Raw genomic sequence first — 20,945 nt, 5'->3', positions numbered from 1 at the left:
ATATAACCAGGAGACAACTACAGTCTGAAACTGTAACATGTAGGAAATGGGTAGAGAATGAGTGAGAAACATTAGGGAGCAAAGGACCTTCAAAGGGAAGGATCTTCAGAGGGAGCACCCACAAGAAACAAGTTGCACTCAAACATGGCGGCGCTGAAAACCCTATTGCTGTGGGCCACCGGAGCAGGTGGTATTCCACGAATGAGAAAACTGAGTATGTTTTCGGCATAACTCATTTTTCTATCTCCCTGCGCTCTGTGCTGGGAAAATGCATCATCCTTTTGGAAAAGAGGAAGCTGCTTCACAGAAACAGCTCTTTGGATTTTTCTGTGAATGCTTGCGGAGGGGAGAATGGGAGCTGGCACAGGCATGTATACCTCAGCTACAAGAGGGACAAGGGGATATCCCAAAGAGGGTGGAAGACATACTTGAGGCACTGGTGGAGTGTCCAAATCTGCTGAGATGTGGGCAGGACATCAACCCTCCAAGATTAGCATGGGTCTGGCTTCTTGTGCTACAAAAATGGTTGGCCCGAGGAAAGATGGAAGGCAGAACTTATAAGCAGTGAACTTGGATATTTAGCTGAGAAGATTTCCTAATTAAGTATGGAAGGTACAAACTTGTTTTTCCTTGCTCCATATAGTAAAATGCAAGAGGAAAAGGATGAGCTGGGGACTGAATTCTTAAGCCCCAAATGTTAGAAAGAAAGCCGTTCCTGAAAGAGAATAAATGTTCACCCATTGTGGAAAAAAAAAGAATTTATTCATGATCTTACAAGAACCAGTGCACAACCAAGATGTGGTGGCTGGCACACCAAATGACAGAAAACAGCAGCATTTATTTCCTAAGCCTAGACGGAGGGGACGTCCCTTCCCTGTTTCTCTGCTGATTGGATACTCCAAAAGTTACAGCCTATCTGAATAGTCTACCTAGTTCAAATCTCCCACCAAAAGTTCCCGTTTTTTATTATACTTTACATTCCGGACCCTGCTTGTCACTTATTTAAACTTGTTTTTTACCCATATAAGGATCTGGCACCAATTCTAGGTTTACATGAGAGGCCCTCTCCTTCTCCTGCCCATTAGACTGGTCTGAGTGGGGTTTGCAGCCCTTTGTTTAGTAAGTTTCGTTTCTCCCATTCCATGCCATTTTGTGTGAAAGCTTAACTTAATTCTATTCTTACACAAAGAACCAGGAGTTGATAAATGCAAAGTTCTCAGCCTATCCAGATAGCATGTTCTGAGACTAGGGCCAAAAGCAGCTCTATCAGGGCACTCTCTGAGCTCCTAGGAGGCAAGCCACCAGAGAACTTGGCCCTGCATGAGAGTTTAGCTGAATCACCCTTTGCTAAAGAGATTAGGCATATTACTCATGGACCCAGTAAACCACCTCAAAGAAAGTCAGGATTGGACATATATTTGTCTAGAAAGGATCTGTAAAAATCCTTTTGTCTGATGATTTAGACCCCCTTGAACTACATGCAAAACTGGCAAGATTTATGAGGATTTTGTATGAGCAAATATACTGCCAGCCTGGACTGAAGGAGACAGAGGCAGGACCAAATGAAAGAAAGTGGCATCAAGGGCAGAACGAGGAATGCAGAGGTCTGAACTGAAGAGATCTCCTCAGGCTAAGAGAACGGGTTTCCACCTTTGGGTAGGGAGGGATTTCCTCCCCACTACTTATAAGGGGTATGCCTTCTGCTCAGATGTTTGCTGTTAGGAGAGAGTTTTGTTAATACCGCTGAGCTCTTTTAAGAGGGTGGGGCTAGACTCTGGTATTCAGGAGGATCAAGGTCCCTGCCCTAGGGCTTGGAGAGGGTGGGGCTGCCACTCCAGCAAGCCCAGAGGACAAAGCTTGGATCCAAACATGACTCTCAATCCTTGGAATCTAAGGAAGTTTGCACTGCTGGATATCAGACTTGTTTGGGAACTGTAGCACCTGTTTTCCTTCCAGTTGCTCCCTCCTGAAATGGGAATGTCTGTTTTATGGAAGACGTTCTACCATTGTATTTTGGAAACAGATAACTCGTGTTCTAGTTTTACAGACCCACAAAGAAGAAGAATTTTGCCCCAAGATAGTCCATAACCATAAGTGATTTTGAGGATACCTTGGACTAGGAATTGTTAGTGAAATTGCTTAAGGGTTTTGAGATATTGGGATGTGGTGAATGTATTTTGCATTATGGGAAGAATGTGTCTTTTGGCAGTCTAGAGCACAGACTGATGTAGATTATGTATCCTCTTAAAGACAAACTCTTAATCTTAGTCCATGTTTCCATGGGTATGAATTTATTTGTTTGCAGGTTCTTGTGAAGATGTTATCACTAGTTAAAGTATGGCCAATTGAATCAGAATGGGTTTTAATCACCATTACTGAAAACCTTTATGAAGAGAAGGCCTACAGGGAGGAGTGAGGAGTAGAAAGACAGAAATCCGCAGAAACCATAAGAGCAGACATGAGGAGAAAGCACCCCAAGTAATGAGAAGCAAAAATACAAAACATGAACCCCAGGGATTGTGGCACATCAACACGAAACACTCCAGACTTTGGAAAGAAAGCATGGCTTGGGTGATGCCGTAATTTTGGACTTCTAGCCTTCCATACTGTGAGCCAATAATTTCTCATTGTAAAGCCAACTCATTGTGTGGTGTTCCTCATAGCGGCCAGGAAACTAAGGCATGATTCAACTAATTTCACTAGTAAAATAAGTGTAACTAACTAATCAGTCTGTTCGGTATTCTAGATGAAAGTCCTAGAGTCTCAACCGGACTTTGCCCTTTTATTAAGGGCCTGCTATCTGGACATCTTATCCATCCCTCTTTAGCCCTCAATAGAAATTTTATTACTAGCGTGAATAAAATTCCCAGTATGAATTTTCTTCACTAACTTCCATTCACAAGCCTTAAACTGTTCAGATTGCATAAGTACACATATTAGGAAGGGGCATAGTGGGAAGAAATAGGATCTTGGAGCAAGAACATATTAGATTTTTTCTTTTCAGCCTCTAATGTCCTGAATGGCAAATAAATGAGGTGTAATGTGTTCTAAAAAGGACTCTCCCCACTCCCTGCCCAACACACACACACACACACACACACACACACACACACACACCAACACACACACACACACACACACACACACACACAATACTGCAGGTGTTTCTTGCCTTGATTTAAGAGACCTTTCAATAAAACCCAATTTGGAAGTGCTTTAACTGGAGGTATGACATACAGGTGTCTCCAATTTAAACAGTGTTTGTCAAAATTAGTCCTGACCCTAATCTTGTTTTTATTTGTATTTGAGGAAAGGAGGCTATAATTTTAGTGTTAAGAACCAGGTAAAATATCTTAACTTGCCAGATCCCAACTAAAGCCATTCCAGCCAATCCTAAAGAACACCTAGAGCAATATATAAGATTCTACAAAGGTTCCATGCACTAGGGTAACTTTCCAGAAACCTACAACCTCTAGATGGGTCCCTGGAACAGTTAAGTCCTGAAACCTAGAGGGCCCAGCCTCTCCAAAACATCAGATAGTTCCATCTCCTTGCCCCATATTGTTGGCAGCCTCTTCCAACATGAAAAATTTAAAATGGACATAGCCCACATACCCCTAAAGAGTGGGATAGAAAAATCAAAGGTGTTAGTGGAGTTATACAGAGAAGGTAGGGTTTAACAAACAAATATGATTGCTGAGTCATTAAATTGGTATTTCTTTTAGTCTCCAATATCTTAAAACAGCTAGAAGTAAAAACCTAAAATTGTGAAATTGTAACTCATACCAAACTCTGAAATCTGTTCTGCAACTAATTATTGTACTGTGCTTTGATATTTATTTCTTTTTTGTATATATGATATTTTTACAAAAAAGAAAAGTAAATTTTGATGATAAAAAACTATATATTCCTTTTAGTCTTCTATATTGTAGAGAAGCTAGAAGGAAAAATCTGAGAGGATGGTATGGTAGCCCATGATAAACTCTGGGATCTGTCCTGTAACTACTTGTTGAAGAGTGCTTTGAAATTTATTGTTTTTTTCTTTCTTTGCTTTGTATATATGTTATATTATGCAATTTAAAAAGCTTAAAAAAGAGAGAGAGAAAGAAATGTGGAAGTCATTGCAATGAATAAAGGAAATGTATGGGAGAGAAGAAGAAAAATGGAAAATCTTATTATGATCTATGTATCTTCCTCCATGCTATTAGAAAAATGCAAATAAAATATTTGTTATTTTAAATAAAACATTTCTATAGAGAAAAAAAAAAAAAAAAAAAAAAGAAACAAGTTGCAGTGCCCCAGAAAAGGCAAAAATCAAGAAGGAGATTGTCTGAAAGTCTATATACAAGGCACAGTTAGGACTCCTTGGTTGCCTCCTTCTCCCTGAATGGGCTGGAAGGTACATTACTAATAGACAAACTAAAAACTGGAACTGAAGAGAGTGGAAGTGGAAACAGGGATATGAAATGAAAATGTACAAAATAGAGGGTAAGACCCTCCAATTAGTTCTAAGACTTCAGTAGTCAGGCTGATAGGCTGATATTCTCAAAGCGGGAGACTGAAAGACCTTTCCCTAGAAAAACGAAACCATTACCTGAGAAAAGAACTTCAGATACTATTACTATTATTTGCAAGGAGAGCACTAACAGGCTACCCCATTGTGGTAGTTAGATTCAGTTGTCAACTTGGCCAGGTGAAGGTGCCTAGTTCTGTTGCTGTGGACATGAGCCAATGGTACCTGAGCGTCATCTGTTGTCGATTACATCTGCTGTCAGCTAGGAGGCGTGCCTGCTGCAATGAATGATGTTTGACTTCATTGGCTGTTGCTTAAATGAGAGAGCACAGTGTAGCACAGCCCTCGCAGTTCAGCCCAGGCCTTTGGAGATGCAGAAAGAAATCACCCCGGGGAAAGTTGTTGGAACCCGGAGGCCTGGAGAGAAGGCCAGCAGAGACCATTCTGTGCCTTCCCACATAAGAAAGAACCTCAGATGAAAGTTAGCTGCCTTTCCTCCAAAGAACTAATGAAATAAATCCCCTTTTATTAAAAGCCAATCCATCTCTGGTGTGTTGCATTCTGGCAGCTAGCAAACTAGAACAACCATCATTCTACAGAGGCCACCAGGCAGCAAGCCTACATACATCTATAGGAACACAGGCAGCTTCTCATCTCTTAAGTGAACAAAAGACAGGGCTCACCAGACATTCAAGGAAAGCCCACCGTGCCTGAGAGATAAGACCAAAACAAAATGGCAGATGTTTAGTGGAATCAGACTGAGAGTTCAGGAATAGACCCACAGATCTATGGTCAACTGATTTTTTTTTAACTTTTTTATTGTATAATATATAAAGAAAGCAAAGGAATAAAAAAGCAAGTTTTTCAAAGCACTCTTCAACAAGCAGTTACAGGACAGACCCCAGAGTTTGTCATGGACTATCATATGAAGCTCTCAGATTTTTCCTTCTAGCTGCTCCAGAATATAGGAGGCTAGAAGACTTAAATATTTTTTTATCATCACAATCGACTTTTTTTCTTTTTATGAAAAATAACATATGCAAACAAGCAAAAAATTTCAAAGCAGAGCACCACATTTAGTTGTAGAACATATTTCAGAGTTTGGCATGGGTTACAATTCCATAATTTTAGGTTTTTACTTCTAGCTGCTCTAAGACACTGGAGACTAAAAGATATATCAGCTTAATGATTCAGCAATCATACTCCTTTGTTAAATCCTATTTTCTCTGTATAACTCCAACATCACCTTTGATCTTTCTATCCCTCTCTTTAGGGGTGTGTGGACTATCACAATTCTAACTTTTTCATGTTGGAAGAGTCTGTCACTAATATGGGGTAGGGAGATGGAACTATCTGATGTTCTAGAGAGGCTGGGCCGTATAGGTTTCAGTACTTTTCTGGTCCAGGGACCTATCTGGAGGTTGCAGGTTTCTGGAAAGTTACTCTAGGCAATGGAACCCTTGTGGAATCCTACATATTGCCCTAGGTGTTCTTGAGGATTGACTGGAATGGTCCTGGTTGGGGTTTGGCAGGTTATGATAGGTAGCAAGGTCTAACTGATGTTTACATAAGAACAACCTCCAGAGTAGCCTATTGAATCTATTTGAACTCTCTCTGTCACTGGTACTTTATTAGTTACACTTCTTTCCCCCTTTTGGTCAAGATGGAATTGCTGATTCCATAGTGCCAGGGTCAAATTCATCCCGGGGAGTCTCCATGTTGCCAGGGAGACTTTTACCCCTGGATGTCATGTCCCACATAGGGAGAAGGGCAATGATTTCACTTTCAGAGCTGGGCTTAGAGAGACTGAGGCCACAGCTGAGCAACAAAAGAGGTCCTCCAGAAGTAATTCTTAGGCATACCTATAGGTAGGCTAAGCTTCTCTGCTGCACGGTCAACTGATTTTTGACAAGGATACCAAGCCTATTCAATGGGACAGAACAGTCTGTTCAATAAATGGTGCTGGGAGAATTGGATTTTCATAACTAAAAGAATGAAAGAAGACCCATATCTCCTCCCCTAGACAAAAATTAACCAAAATGGACCAAAGACCTAAATATAAGAACCAGTACCATAACACTCCTAAAAGAAAATGTAGGAGAACATCTCTAAGACCTAGTAAGGTTGGCTTAGACTTTACACCCAAAGCACAAGCAAGAAAAGAAAAAATAGATTAACGGGAACTCCTCAAAACTGAACATTTCAGTGCTTCAAAGGACTTTATCAAAAGGCTGCAAAGGCAATTGACTCAATGGGAGAAAATATTTGGAAACCACATATCTGATCAGGGTTTGATATCCAGAATATATAAAGAAATCCTACAACTGAACAATAAAAAGACAAACCCAATTAAAAAATGGGCAAAATATGTTACTTTCAAAGAGGAAATACAGATGGCTAAAAGGCACATGAAAAGATGCAAAGCTTTACTAGCTATTAGTGAAATGCACATCAAAACTACAATCCGATATCATCACACAACTACTAGAATGACTTCTATTAAGCAAACAGACAACTACCAGTTTTGGAGAGGATGTGGAGAAATTGGAAAATGTATTCACTGCTGATGGGTATGCAAAATGGTACAGCCACTGTGGAGGACAGTTTGGAAGTTCCTCAGGAAGCTAAGTATAGAGTTGTCTTATAACCCGGCAATCCTGCTACTCAGGATATACCCAGGAGAGTTGAAAGCAGGGATGTAAACAGACATTTGCACACCAATGTTCATAGCGGCATTATTCACAGCTGTCAAAAGACAGAAACAACCCAAGTGTCCACCAACATATGAATGGAGAAACAAAATATGGCATAAATATAGGATGGAATATTAGTCAGCAGTAAGAAGGAATTAAGTCCTGAAGCGTGTGATAACATGGGTGAACCCTGAGGACATTATGTTAAGTGAAATAAGCCAGATACAAAAGGACAAATCTGTATATATGAATTAATTATATGTAAACTGATAGATACAAAATATAGAATATAGGTTAGCAGGATATAGAATAAGGCTAAAGAATGGGAGCAGATGCTTCACATGTGCAGAATGTTTAATTAGGTTGAACTTAAATGTTTGGAAATGGACAGAGGTGATGGTCGTACATTATTGTGAGACTAATTAACAGGGCTAAATGGTGTGTGAAGGTGGTGAAAGGGGAAGTTTAGAGTCACGTATGCCACCAAAAGGAAAGTTGAGGTTAAAACATAGTAATGTATAACACAATGAATCTTGTGGTGGACAGTGTCTGTGATTAACTGTACAAATATAAAAAAAATTCTTTCATGAACTAGAACAAATTTACAACACTATTACAAGAATGTTAATATTAGAGGGATATATGGGAAAAATGTACTTATTGCAAACTATGGACTATAGTTAAAAGCAATACTTTAATACCCTTTCATCAATAGCAACAAATATTACACCAATGCTATTGGTCAATAATAGGAGGGGATATTAAGAGGTATGGAAGGATTTGTGTTTTCTTTTTTATTTTTATTTCTTTTCTGGAGTAATGAAAATGTTCTAAAATTGATCATGGGGTCTTATGCACAACTATGTGATGATACCGTGAGCCAATGATTGCATACCTCAGATGGTTTGTGAATTTATCTCAATAAAACTGCATTTAAAACACAACAAAACAAAAAAATGTATGCTAGGTGACCAAATGACCTAAATAAATAGTGCCATATCAGCTTAGATACTCACCCCACAGTATCGGTCGCCATTAAATATCTGAGGTGGTAGAGGGTTGCCCTGAGAAGGTTTCTTTTCTGGAGGGACATTTTTGTACATCCATTGTCTCTGCTCTTCTGACATTGTGATATCTACCTCCTCAAATTCTATCTTGTTGGCCTCCAGAAATCTAACCACATCCTGCTGTTTCTTCTTTATCTAAAGAAAGAAAACAAACAAATAAGGAGAAATGCTCATCAGATTTCCAAATTTAACCAGATTTGATTTCTCACTGCAGAGGTCACTCACTGATCATAAAGGAGGTGATTTACACAAGACTCATGCCCTGCCCACTCAGTAGATATTCAGCAGAGGACTAACCAAGTCCTGTCTTGGTGGTGATTTCTTCCCCTAGACTCCCCAGAACCATGAGGGCAACTTGTTGCCTGGAAAGAACAGACTGCGAAGTGACAGATTCATTTAGTTCTCAGTGGGCCTTAACCACTCCTCACCCTACCCCCACCAGGAAGTTGACATTTACAGTCACAAAAGCTCCCTCTGCCCAAAACCATTTGAAAACCATGTAGAGCCTATCTGAGATGTCAACACTTCATTGATTTGTGGGAGCAGCAACATTTTTATTCCCATTGGCAGCCTGTTTCACATATTCCACAGCTGCAGCCACTGTCATGAAAACGTCCTTTCATCAATTCACAGGAGAAAAATGTTCTCCTCCCCTAAGGTGGGAGTAAACAGCAAGCACCATCTTACTCTCAACTCTATTTCTTAACCCTTTTCCTTCTTCTACTAGTATACCTTTCTTTCTTCTGTCACTAGAGGTCAGGTGTACCCTTGAAGAGCTGCAATTATATCTGCAGGTTTTCAAAATTTTTTCCTATCTTATTAATTTAGGGTACATATTAAATAATTTAAATGGGGTGACAATATTCAATTTCTTAAACACAGCATGTAAAATATGAGAACACAAGCTTGCTTTTCTAAGCAATTCTGGGAACTCTGCATAAAGAACAAATTTAAGTGCTAAAGTAAATTTTGTAAAGGCCAAGGAAAAGAATCATTTTGAGATAGCAAGCAGCCACAAAGACTTATGTCTTGAGGGATGAGGAGTTTTTGTTTGAGGAATACTTTCACATAATTGATTACTCGCCCCCCCCCAACACTTCCCCTGCCCCTCCCCCAAGAAAAAAAGCCTCCATAAGATATTTAGGGTTGGAGATCTGCTATATGCCATGAGCTAAGAGATCTGGTGACAGGGCTTACGTCCGTGAATAACTTCCAAAATGGTGCAGCTAGCAAAACAGGACATCCTTAAGGTCAATGATTTAAAATGAGAGAATTACTGCATGGTTTTGCATCCAAAATGATAGTGATGTTATCTCAATTTCTTGTACTAAGTCATTTCTCATTTCTGAAAATGTGAAACATTTTCCTCACTGTTACACAATTTCAGAAAGGTATTTACATTATTTTGAAACTAGAGCTTACAAAACAACATCATTCCCATCAAAACCCTAAAAGGTATATTTTATTGTTCTTGTTTTACAGATGAGGACACTGAGGTCAAAAGTGGTTACCTTTTTTGATCAAAGTCTAAAGGTAGTGTGTGTTCTTATCAAAACAATTATGTCATTCTCCTGCTTGAAATCCTTTTTGTAGTGGCTTGGGAGAGCATACACACTTAGCAAAACACAATGCCCTTCTAGCTCCTATAAAAGCAATTCAATCTGCATTTTTAAAAATATGTACCAAAAAAAAGTTACCTACAATCCCACTATGTAGATAACCATTCTCAAAATGTAATAGAGGAAAGGATCTAGGTTATCTGTTCATATACAGAGCTCTATGTATGCAACATTTGCAGAATGCTCATGATAGTAATAAAAAATAAAACCAATATCTAGTTAAAAACTTTTATTTCCACATAATACACGCACACGCACACACACACACACAACATCCACCCCTACCCCAAAATGAGTCTCCTCAAAAATTCATGGATTCTCAATAATGGGATATAATCAAAGACACATGAATGGCCTCCTTACTTCTCCATTTCCTTGCTTAACACACAGACACACACACATACCCTACACACAGCATTTATTACTGGACTACAATCCCCTACAGCCCAAATGGAGATATGAACCCAATTATGTATTAGGAAGAGGTAATAGGTTTTTCCTTTCACAGGATCACATTTGGTAAAAATAACTGCATCTTGCCCCTTTCACTCAATAATATATCACAAGTACTGTCCCCTATCATTAAAAACCTTTTAAAACCATGAATTTTAATATCTGCCTGGCAATTCCATCATACAGATATATAATTCATCACTACTCTAATGTTAGATTTTAGGATACTTCTAACTTTCACCACTGGAAATAATATTGGCTAGGGATCATCTTTATTTAACAATCTTTGACTATATCTCTCAATGCTGCTTTAGGAGAAAGCCCTATGAATGAAAGGCTTTATGATCTATGTCAAAGGGACATTTTTCAGGCTCCCAGTGGGCCCCCATTAAAATGCCCTTCAACAAGGCCATGCCAATTTACACCCCCATTAACAGTATCTGAAACTGTCCATGCCCCAACATCCCTTCCTACTGCCAGTATTTGAAAACTGTATCAGGGAATATTAAAATTCAAATGAATCATCAACACTCTAATAAAGCTCAATACAAAGGATAGTTCCATACCAACAATGGTGATGATTAATAGAGTAGGATAAGGAGCAAAACGTAAGCCATGATATCTTTATTTTAAAAGAGAAAAGCAGGGAGACATGCCCAGTTTTGTGATTATTCAAAAGACATCATTTGAATAATATGCAGCATAAAAAGAAATAAAGGAGAAGCTCTATATGTACTGTTAACACTATTATAAATGATCTCCAAGAATTATTCGTAGGTGAAAAACAAACAAACAAACAAAAAAAATTAAAAACCAAAACCAAGGACCAGGACTGTGTAAAACAGGTTCATTTTTTTTTGTTTTTTTGAGGGAAGGGGAAGGAATGAGGAAAAGAGGGAAACAATTATATTTGCTTGTATTTACATTAAAACCAACAACTCAAGGGATACATGAGAAACTAACAAAAGTGGTTATTTAAAGACTGGGGGTGTAGGAACTAGGTAGATGGGGACAAATTGTAATAGGTTTCACCTTAAATATGTGTAAAGTTTAAAGTTTATTGAACATTGTGAATTTAATATTCAGAAGATTATATTTAAAAATATTCAGTAGAAGAAATTTATTTTTTTTAAGTCATAGCGAGTGAGCACCCACCCTAGTGTCCTGAAGGGCAGCAGGAAATCATGGCCCTAGAGATGCAGCGTCTTATATATGTCAAATCTTCCCAAAATGAACCAGAACTTGGAGCACTTATTTTTGTTTTCTTTTTTAAGTCAATTAGTGTCCATGTTTCCTTACATTTATAAGAAAGGCCGGATGATTTTTATTTTTTAAGAAAAGTTAGATCACAGAAAATTAACTAATACCACAGCAAATCACCCAGACAAACAAGGTAGGAGAAATTTAACCCAGAGAAGGAAGCTTTCAAGTTGATGTTTGTGACATTAGCATCAGGAAGGAAGATGAGTCACACCAGCAAGGGATGTTTTTAAGATCTGCTGAGGTGAATGTGGCCTGGAACGGTGGGCGCCCAGGACTGAGAGGCAGAGGGACAGGCCAGCACAGGAGGGCAGGGACTTGGGAGATCACACCAGAGGGCCAGGTCGAGCCCAGGTAATAAAAAGGCCATACATGTGACAACAGGAGGCTGTCAAGGGCACGTCATGCGCTGGGCAAAGACCCAGGGTCCAATAATAGTAACATATAGTCATTTCCTTGATACAAAGAGCTTCATTCTCCCGATGTTTGTGAGATAAGAAACGTGCTGGCAAATGGAAGAGAAGCAAATTGTGGGGCAACAGTTGCTGCCTTCACCCACATGCCAATTCATCCCATGCGTGGAAGGTACCTGGAACTCACTTTCTTTTCCTTCAACCAACTCAGAAGCCATAGCAGGCAATGTTAATTATTTGCCTAGTAACCATTCTCCCTTTCTTCCTTAATAACAGAAGCCTCATTTTGTTTAAGAAAGCAATGTGCTCAGCTACAAAAACTTGAGCCCAAATTCTACCCTTACATCTAGGGGTGAGCAAATGACACAGTTCAGGCCAGTGAGATGAAGGCTCCATCACTGAATGAGAAAACACAACCCCCTGTGCATTTGGCCTTTCTCCCTTCTTCCTTGCAGAAATGTAGACTTGGTGCCTTGGAGATGCAGCGACCATTTTACAAATGTGAAAACAAACATTGTAAGCTAAGGATGGCCAGGGACACAGGAACTTGGGTCTTTGATGACATTTTGCAGCTGCCAGACCAGTCTTGTGATAGCTTAGTCTTTGTGTATTAGACAAATAAAATAACTAGTTAAGTGGCTCTTTATCTCATTTTCTATAGCCCACATCTAAATACAGTGCTACCTGATAAAGTACTTAACTGCCACTTAAAATGTCTTCAGAAATACTATATTATGATGAAGGATTGAAAAACAAAGCTACTACTGAATAGCAGAACTTGGAAAATAAAAGCTCTAAGATATAAGTGAAATGAATATTTGTTACAGACATTTTTATTATTTTCTTTGTAAAACAACAGCCAAGTTGTTAGACATAAAACAGGAAGATGTCTACAAAAGCATGAAAGCTGAATTTCAGCTTCCCATTTGAATATATGTCATTACACGGCATGCAATACAATTAAGGGGAACAGCCATTGCTAAATCTCTTAAAGTAGATTAGGAGTAGGCAAACTGTGGCCTGCAAGCCAAACCCAGCCAATTAATTTTTTGTATGATTCACAAGGCAAGAATAGTCTTTATATTTTCAAACAAATCATTGAAAATTAAAATCAAAAGAGTAACAGTATTTCATGACACATAAAAATTATGTGAAATTAACATTTCAGTGCCCATAAATAAAGTTGTAGTGGAACACAGCCATCTCATTTACCTACCATTTATGACTGCTTTTGTGCTACAATGGCAGAACTGAGCAGATGCAAGAGACTCTATGGTACCCAAAACCTTTCTGAAGTATTTACTAGCTGCACTTTACAGAAAGCTTGCTAACCTCCAGGGTTAGAGGGTAGCTCTTCATTTCTGGCTCAAAGTTTATTTTCTCAGGAAGGCTTCCCCTGCTCACCTGATCTTTAAATTTTAACAGCTAATAGCACTTAGCATCTATGAAGTTTATGTTTTATGTATTTGTCCACTGTCCCCTATTAGAATATAAATAATAAATATAAATACAACAAAAGCAGGGGCTTTCGTTAGTTTTTTCCCTGCTGTGTCCCCGGTGCCTAGAATGGTGTCTGGCAAACAGAAGGCACTCAATAAACATTTGTCAATGAACAGAAAAAATTTTCACAAATACAAGGGGCTCCTATGACAGGAAGGCATGCCTCCTAACTCTCAACAGTACTGACTCTCTCATCTTTTAAGTTTCACCTTAAGTATCACCTCCTTAGATAGCCCTCCCTACACTCCTTAGCTGATATTTTATTCTCTTAGCGCTCTTCTCTAATTCCTCATAAATGTTGTCTAAATTGGTCAACGTACTCTTTTATCTGTTTACTTATTTTAGTGCACATCTCTCTCTCCAACACGTCAATTCTGTAAGTATAGGGAGTGGGATGCAGGAGGCCTTCAATAAATATAACTTGAATGGATGATTAAAGAATTATCCCTCCAGCCTGGAACATCAAAGATTTCCAGGTGACGTTCAAGAGAAGCTATTCAAACTGACTTGGTAATTTAACAAAGGCACAAATGTAACTAATGTTTAGCCAACCAGGAATGTGGATCAAACTCCAATATTTATCAATTAATACTAAAGCTGCATGAATTTTAAAAGTAGTATTTAGTAAGCTATCTCCACCTGCATATAGCCAAAACGATTTAGAAGACTCTCTAGACCCTAAATTTGAAAAAGGCTTCACTTCTAACTTTGATGATATTGAAGAAAAACGTTTGTGATTGCATGATTAAATAAATCCTATTGTCAGTTAATTTTTTAAATTTAAGTGCATGAAGTAGTGTTCTGCACAAATGATTTTAACAAATCGTTGATAAATTTGCAACTGATGCTAATACAGAATTAAGCAAATATGTTGGTATTTCTCTGACTCAGTTTCCAATTGCTACTGCAGGACTATTAGACTCAACCACCTTCCCCCAAATTTCTCCAGAAGATCTGAAGTAAATTCTTCAGATTTGTTTAAAAAAGTCTTCTCGGCCTCTATATGGATAAGTCTATACCCTTCAATCCTAGCTCCTGCAGGACCAGGAACTACTGAGGACCCTAGTGCCTGCACCCAAGGACTGATGGCCACCCCCACAGGCACCTGGGCAGTAAGCTGTCTGAGCTGGTGCTGCTGCATCTGCTGACATGGCTTGAATACTCAATGACCCATGGAAATCTTAGCGAAGAACACATGTGGCTTTAACTTGCAATCTCCTAGTCTGAGAAATGAGAGGGTAGGCTAAGTAACTTAGATTGCCCTTGATTCAGACATCCTTCCTACTCTATGGCATTGACCTCTAAGTAAACTTGTATATTTCCATTTTCTCTTCTTATAGGATTAGTTCTTTCCCAGGAGGCTATCAGTTAACTTATATAATTAAGCAGCTCCTGCCAGATTCCTTCCATAAGCTTCCAACATGTCTAGTCTTGTCTGAATTCTGCAGTGTACACAGCTAATGCTGCAACTTGGGATGTTGGGATTCACTAGCACATAAAGAAATAAAATCAATTTAAATGACTTTTTTTAAATTGAGAGTTAATGTAGTAATTGTGAGAAAGTAAGTTTAAAGACAAATGAGACACAGATGGAAGGTAATGAGGAAAAGTGAAAAATGTATATTTTAGTTAGACTATCCTGGTTTTAATCCTGGCCTTATCAGTTGGGTAGCTTACAAGAAATTGCTTTGCTTCTTCTCAGCCTCAATATCTGTGAAATGTGAAATGGCTCTGTGGTGGTTTGAAGCTATATGTACCCCCGAAAAACATGCTCTTAAAATTAATCTGCTCCTGTGGGCATGAACCCATTGTAAGTACAACCTCTTGAAGAGGTTACTTCAGTTAAGGTGTGGCCCAGCTCAATCGGAATGGGTCTTAATCATATTACTTGAGTCCTTTATAAGAGAATGACAGGCACAGAGAGAGAAATAGCCATAGGATACAGGAAACTGAACATCAATGGAAGCTAGAAGAGAAGGATGAGACCACGAGATGCCATCATGTGCCTACCGATGTAATAAGCTAAGGACCAAGAATTGCCAACAGCCAGCCCCAGAATACCACAGTTTTAGGGAATACTTGATGACACCTTAATTTGGACTTTCTCTCAACCTCAAACTGTGAGTGAATAAACAGCCATTGTTTAAGCTGAACCATTTGCATGGTATTTGCATGAGCATTCTATGAAACTAAAACGGGACCCAGTATATTTTTTTCCATGGATTTACCGGGAGGAGTAAAGAAGAAAATAGCTACGCAGTAATAAGTATTGCTCAATTATTTCACTCATTCAAATATATTAGATCCTCGTGACTTCTGGGTACTTTCTCTTTAAGGTATTGGATAAAGCAGTTCTTTATTTTACCTATTTTTTCAACTTTAAACACACACCTTTCTTTTTTGTGACCTGAGCTAAATATAAGGCAGATTAGGGTCTTTCATGTACTTCAAGTGGAAAAAGGACCAAGACAAGCAGAGGAAAAAGAAGAGAAAGGACAGACATTCTTATAACTGAACAAAATGTCAAAAGGGGTGTCTGGGCTGTACTAGTAAGGGTTGACAACTCCATCCAGTTAAAAAGGGAGGCAAGGATGGATAAGGACCTTTCTCTTGTCAAAGTCCCTGGCAAATTTCTAGAAATTAACTAGGTTAACTTCAAAGATGGCTAATTTCACAACAGATTCTTTAAATGATGCTACACTATTTGCCTCACTACACATTTTACTGTCACAAAGAAGACGTAAATGGCTGAAAGTACTGTGGTAAACCTTAGACTAGTTCCCCAAAGCCACTCATTATCTCTCCTGTGAAAGCTAGAAAACTAAAGCTCCAGTTTTCCCAGGGACGCTTGCAGCTAGGGCAGCCCTGTGACACTGATCTGCCCAATAAGATGTGAGCCAAAGCCTACTGGTCAAGGTTTTGCTTCTTTGCTGAAGCAGGCAGATCAGGATGCAAGGCTCCTTTGTCTCTGCTGTTCCTCTGCCTATGTTCCTGTTTAGAACATAGACGTGAGAAGTAGAGGTTCAATGGCAGCCTTTCCACCATGCGACATCAGGCATAAGGAAAAGGCCATGCAAATCCCCAGAAACACAGTCCTTGAACAAGTCTGGCCAAGGAACCAAGAGCAGATGTCCACCTCCATACCCACCAGGAGAGACCAAACACCTCTACTGATTGAAATTCCCATTAGTCAGGTTCTCTAACACTTGCAGATGAACACATTCCTAAATGAAACACCACTATGTTGAGAGGCAGAACAGGAGTATAGAATACACCCCCAAGAAACCATCTGCTAACAGTCAACATACTAATGCTGTTTAACTAAACATGAGATTACACTTAAAGTGGTGTCTCTCTGGATTCTATTTCAGTTTTATCTTACTAGAAAGCAAATACCAGGTTACCAAGCCAAAGACAGCAGTGAAAGAGGCTGTGTTTAAAGAGATTAAACCATGAGTTTTAAGGAATCAGAGTTATCAGAAAGATGAGTACAAAATACAGGGCAATATTTGAAAGAATCATTGTTGCATGTTGTAAATTAAAATAATGCATTTCAATAAGGCTCTTGTGGCTTGAAGTACTTAAGCACCCCAGAAAAACATGTTCTTAATCTTAATCTATTCCTATGGGTATGAACCCATTGCAAACAGGACTTCTGAAGATGCTAATTTTAGCTAAGGTGTGTCCAACTGAATCCTATTCCCAGAGGCCTGCATACAGAAGGCCAGAGAAAGCAGCCAGAAGCTGGGAGTCAATGGAACTGTGAAGAAAAAGGAGAAGATGCCACCATGTGCACTGCCGTATGATGGAAGAGCCAAGCACCAAGGATGGCAGGCAGCCAGCTCCAGGATGCCACAGTCTTCTGTGTGGTATTTGTTTCAGTAGCCAGGAAACTAACACAAAGGCAAAGACTGCACTTTTTCATCTCTGCATCATTAGCACAATCCCCGGTTCTTACTAGTCACTCAATATGCTTTTGTTAAACAAATAAATATGGCTGAGATTGAATAAACACTTTTAACATATATTCTTTTTATATTAGTCAATATTTTTGGTCTTGTATTCATAACCATCTTGTACTGGTTTCTTTTTACCATGTTTTTAAAGTTAAATCATCTTTTCAATTAAAAAAAAGTTATTCAAAAACACATCTCATAATATTTCTTATATTAACTTCCAGGGATTATATTTAAAATATATTTTATGTTGTTGCAATAATAACACACGTTTGGGGATAGAATGTTTCACTCAGATTATCAATATTTTTTTTTCTGTAATCTTCATAAAAAACTGCACGCATAAAATCTGAGCACTTACTCTAATGTATTAAAAAATTATTGTGTCTGACTTATGTCACTCAGCATTATGTCCTCAAGGTTGGTGTGAAAACATCTGTTTGTGTCACTGCTATCAGCTCTTCTAGGTATATACTGAGTATCGGATCATAGGACAACTGAATATTTAATTTTCTGAGGAACTGCCAAACTGTCTTTTACAGCAGCTGCACCATTATACATTCCCACCCACAGTGAATAAGTGTATTCAATTTCTCCACATCCTCTCCAACATTTGTAGTTTCCTGTTTGTTTAATTTCAGCCATTCTTATAGGTATGAGGTTATCTCATTGTAGTCCTGATTTGCATTTCCCTTATAGCTAATGAAAATGAGCATCTCATCATGTGTTTTGAAAAGTATTGCTTTTTTCTTTATTTACTTTGTATATATTATATTTCACAATTAAAAACATTATTAAAACATTGAAAATTTAGGTATGTTCTAAATTTTCTTTTATGGAAAAAGACAACTGTTACAAGTTTGCTATTTTCATTATGACAAATGATTGTCAGTAGCAGGCTACCTAGCAGATATATTGATACACACAGATTCTCACACATTCACATATACATATCCTATTCCTTCTTGATTTGTCCTTCAAGGAAAGGACGATATTATAACAAGCAACCTTTTGTTCATGGTAAGCATTTTTGAAAATGGATTTTAGGAAATGTTAGAAATGAAGTTATTTTGTTACACATAACAATCATTTAATCTGTAGAAACTATCACTACAAAAACCTAGAAACAACTTTTTAATCTTCTAGAAGTCTTTCCAATGAATAATTCCAGTGTGCATGAATGTTTTAATGTAAAAATGTAACATCTTTTAACTGTCTTTCAGGAACAGCTGACTGATATCAGGAAAGATAGCATGACAATCAAAATTTTACCAAAACATTTGCACAACTAATAGTGGGATCAGAAAAATGATTATCATCTTCCGGGAAGATGGCCAAATAAAGTAGCTTGAGCTTAGCTCTGCTCCACGGAAAATTAGAGAAGGGACAGGAGGGTGACTAAGGTGGCAACTGGGGAGTATGGCTGACCTGAGAGAGCCTCCTGCACCACATGCGGCAGCCCTGGTTGCAGAGGCCAAGGAACTGAGAGGCAGAGGACAAGAGCCTCGTGTGGAGGCATGGAGCCCACAGGAGTGCACGGACAGGAGCTGGGGACTAAGAACCAAGCCAAGCTGCGTTCCTTGGTCGCGCTACCCTCCCAGCACTGCCCCGCGACTAGCTACTCACCCCATACCCCACGCACCTGAACCCCGTCACCCACTCCCATTCCCTGCACTCCAGGCGCCCCCACTCCACCAATACCCAGTGCACATACCTGCCCCACTCCCCCACCCCAAATGCAGCCCAACCCACCTCTCCTGTGCCACTCCCAAGTACTACCTCCCCCTCCCCGTTCCCTGTGGGCTGTTGCCAGCGCATGAAGGCTGCAGGTGCTGGTCTCCAAACCCAGCCTTCTCTTGCACCTTTGCCCCTGCCCATAGTGTTGCACAGCCTCACCCCACCTGCCCTGAGCTCTGCACATCTGTTTATAGCACTCCTAAGCCCAGGCATGCACACGGGCCCTCAATCACGTCATTCAGCTCTGGGAACCGCATTGTACAGCAGTCCTAGGACCATGAATGCACGCAACCCTCAGCCACACTTTCCAGCTCTGGGAAAGTGTCGACCTGCACAGCCAGGTCACATCTGCCTCCAATCCATAAAGGCATAACACTGACCTGCTGCCACAGCTCTACGCATGCACACAAAGGGACCCTTGCATTGGAACAGTGCACACCAGGGTTACACCCCCTACACCAGTGCACCCTCACAGCTATATCCTCCCTGGCCACTGGGTGCCCGTGTTCACAAGCATCAGCGTTTACATCCCCAACCTGCGCCTATACCTGACCTGAAACAAATCACCGCACTGAGGACCCTGTTTGGTACCCTGCTCCCTGCTGAACAAACATCCTGCAAACACAAGGCCTTAGACTACTGAAAGAAATCATTTCCCAAAGTAAATCAATCAAGATATTTACATGAAACAAAGACAGTAGAACATTACTAAGCATATCACAATGCAGAGAGATATAGTCCTGCCTAATGATCAAATTAAAACACCAGAGGAGACACAGACATTGGAACAGCTATCAAAGATGTTCATACAACTCGACTTAATAAGATAAGTGGGATAGCAAATGACATAAAGGAGATCAAGAAGACAGTAGAAGAGCATAAAGAGGAATTTGAAAGTATAAATAGAAAAATAGCGGAAATCACAGAGATTAAAGACTCTGTTGACCAAATAAAGAACATACTAGAGGCACACAACACCAGATTTGAAGAGACAGAAGAAAGAATAAGTGATATAGAGGACAGGATAATTGACTTCAAAGACTCAAAACAGCAAATGGCAAAAAAAAGGTGGAAAAATTTAAATCGGATCTCTAGGAAATGATAGACAAAACAAAGCGCACAAATATAAGAATCAAGAGTGCTGAAACAGACCACCAAATCTATGGTCAACCTAAATATAAGAACTAACTTATACTATAAAGAACAACCTAAATATAAGAACTAACACTATAAAGCTTCTAGAAGAAAATGTAGGAAAACATCTTCAAGACCTAGTAATCGGATGTAGCTACCTAAACTTTACATCCAAAGCACAAGCAACAAAAGAAAAAATAGGTAAATGGGAACTCCTCAAAATCAAATGTTTCTGCACCTCAAAAGACTTTGTCAAAAGGTAAAGAGGTAGCCAATCCAATGGGAGAAAATATTTGGAAATCATATATCGAAAAATGGTGTGATTTCCTGTATATACAAAGAAATTATACAACTCAACAACAAAAGAACAAACACCCCAATGATAAAATGGTCTAAAGATACTAATAGGCATTTTTCTGAAGAGCAAATACAGATGGCTCAACAGCACATAACCAGATGTTCATTTGCATTGGCTATAAGGGAAATGTAGATCAAGATTACAATGCGATACAACCTCACATCTTTAAGAATGGCTGCTATTAAACAAATAGGAAACTATACATGTTGGAGAGATGTGGAGAAACTAGGACACTTATGCAC

At 39.1% G+C, this 20,945-nt stretch overlaps 1 protein-coding gene across 2 annotated transcripts in view; it reads right to left on the bottom strand.

Moving 5' to 3' along the window:
- SH3BGRL2 (SH3 domain binding glutamate rich protein like 2) overlaps nt 1-20,945 on the bottom strand; it is a 72,480-nt gene that overhangs the window by 22,991 nt on the left and 28,544 nt on the right. For both annotated transcript variants that reach the window (XM_077162300.1, XM_077162299.1), the window contains exon 2: nt 8,223-8,408. In XM_077162300.1, coding sequence (XP_077018415.1) covers nt 8,223-8,408 — 186 coding nt within the window. The remainder of the gene's footprint in view (nt 1-8,222; nt 8,409-20,945) is intronic.

The sequence above is a fragment of the Tamandua tetradactyla genome, chromosome 5 (genome assembly GCF_023851605.1).
Source record: "Tamandua tetradactyla isolate mTamTet1 chromosome 5, mTamTet1.pri, whole genome shotgun sequence".
Classification (NCBI taxonomy): Eukaryota; Metazoa; Chordata; class Mammalia; order Pilosa; family Myrmecophagidae; genus Tamandua; species Tamandua tetradactyla.
Note: the sequence above shows the minus strand (reverse complement) of the source record. Positions and strands in the feature narration are given on the sequence as shown.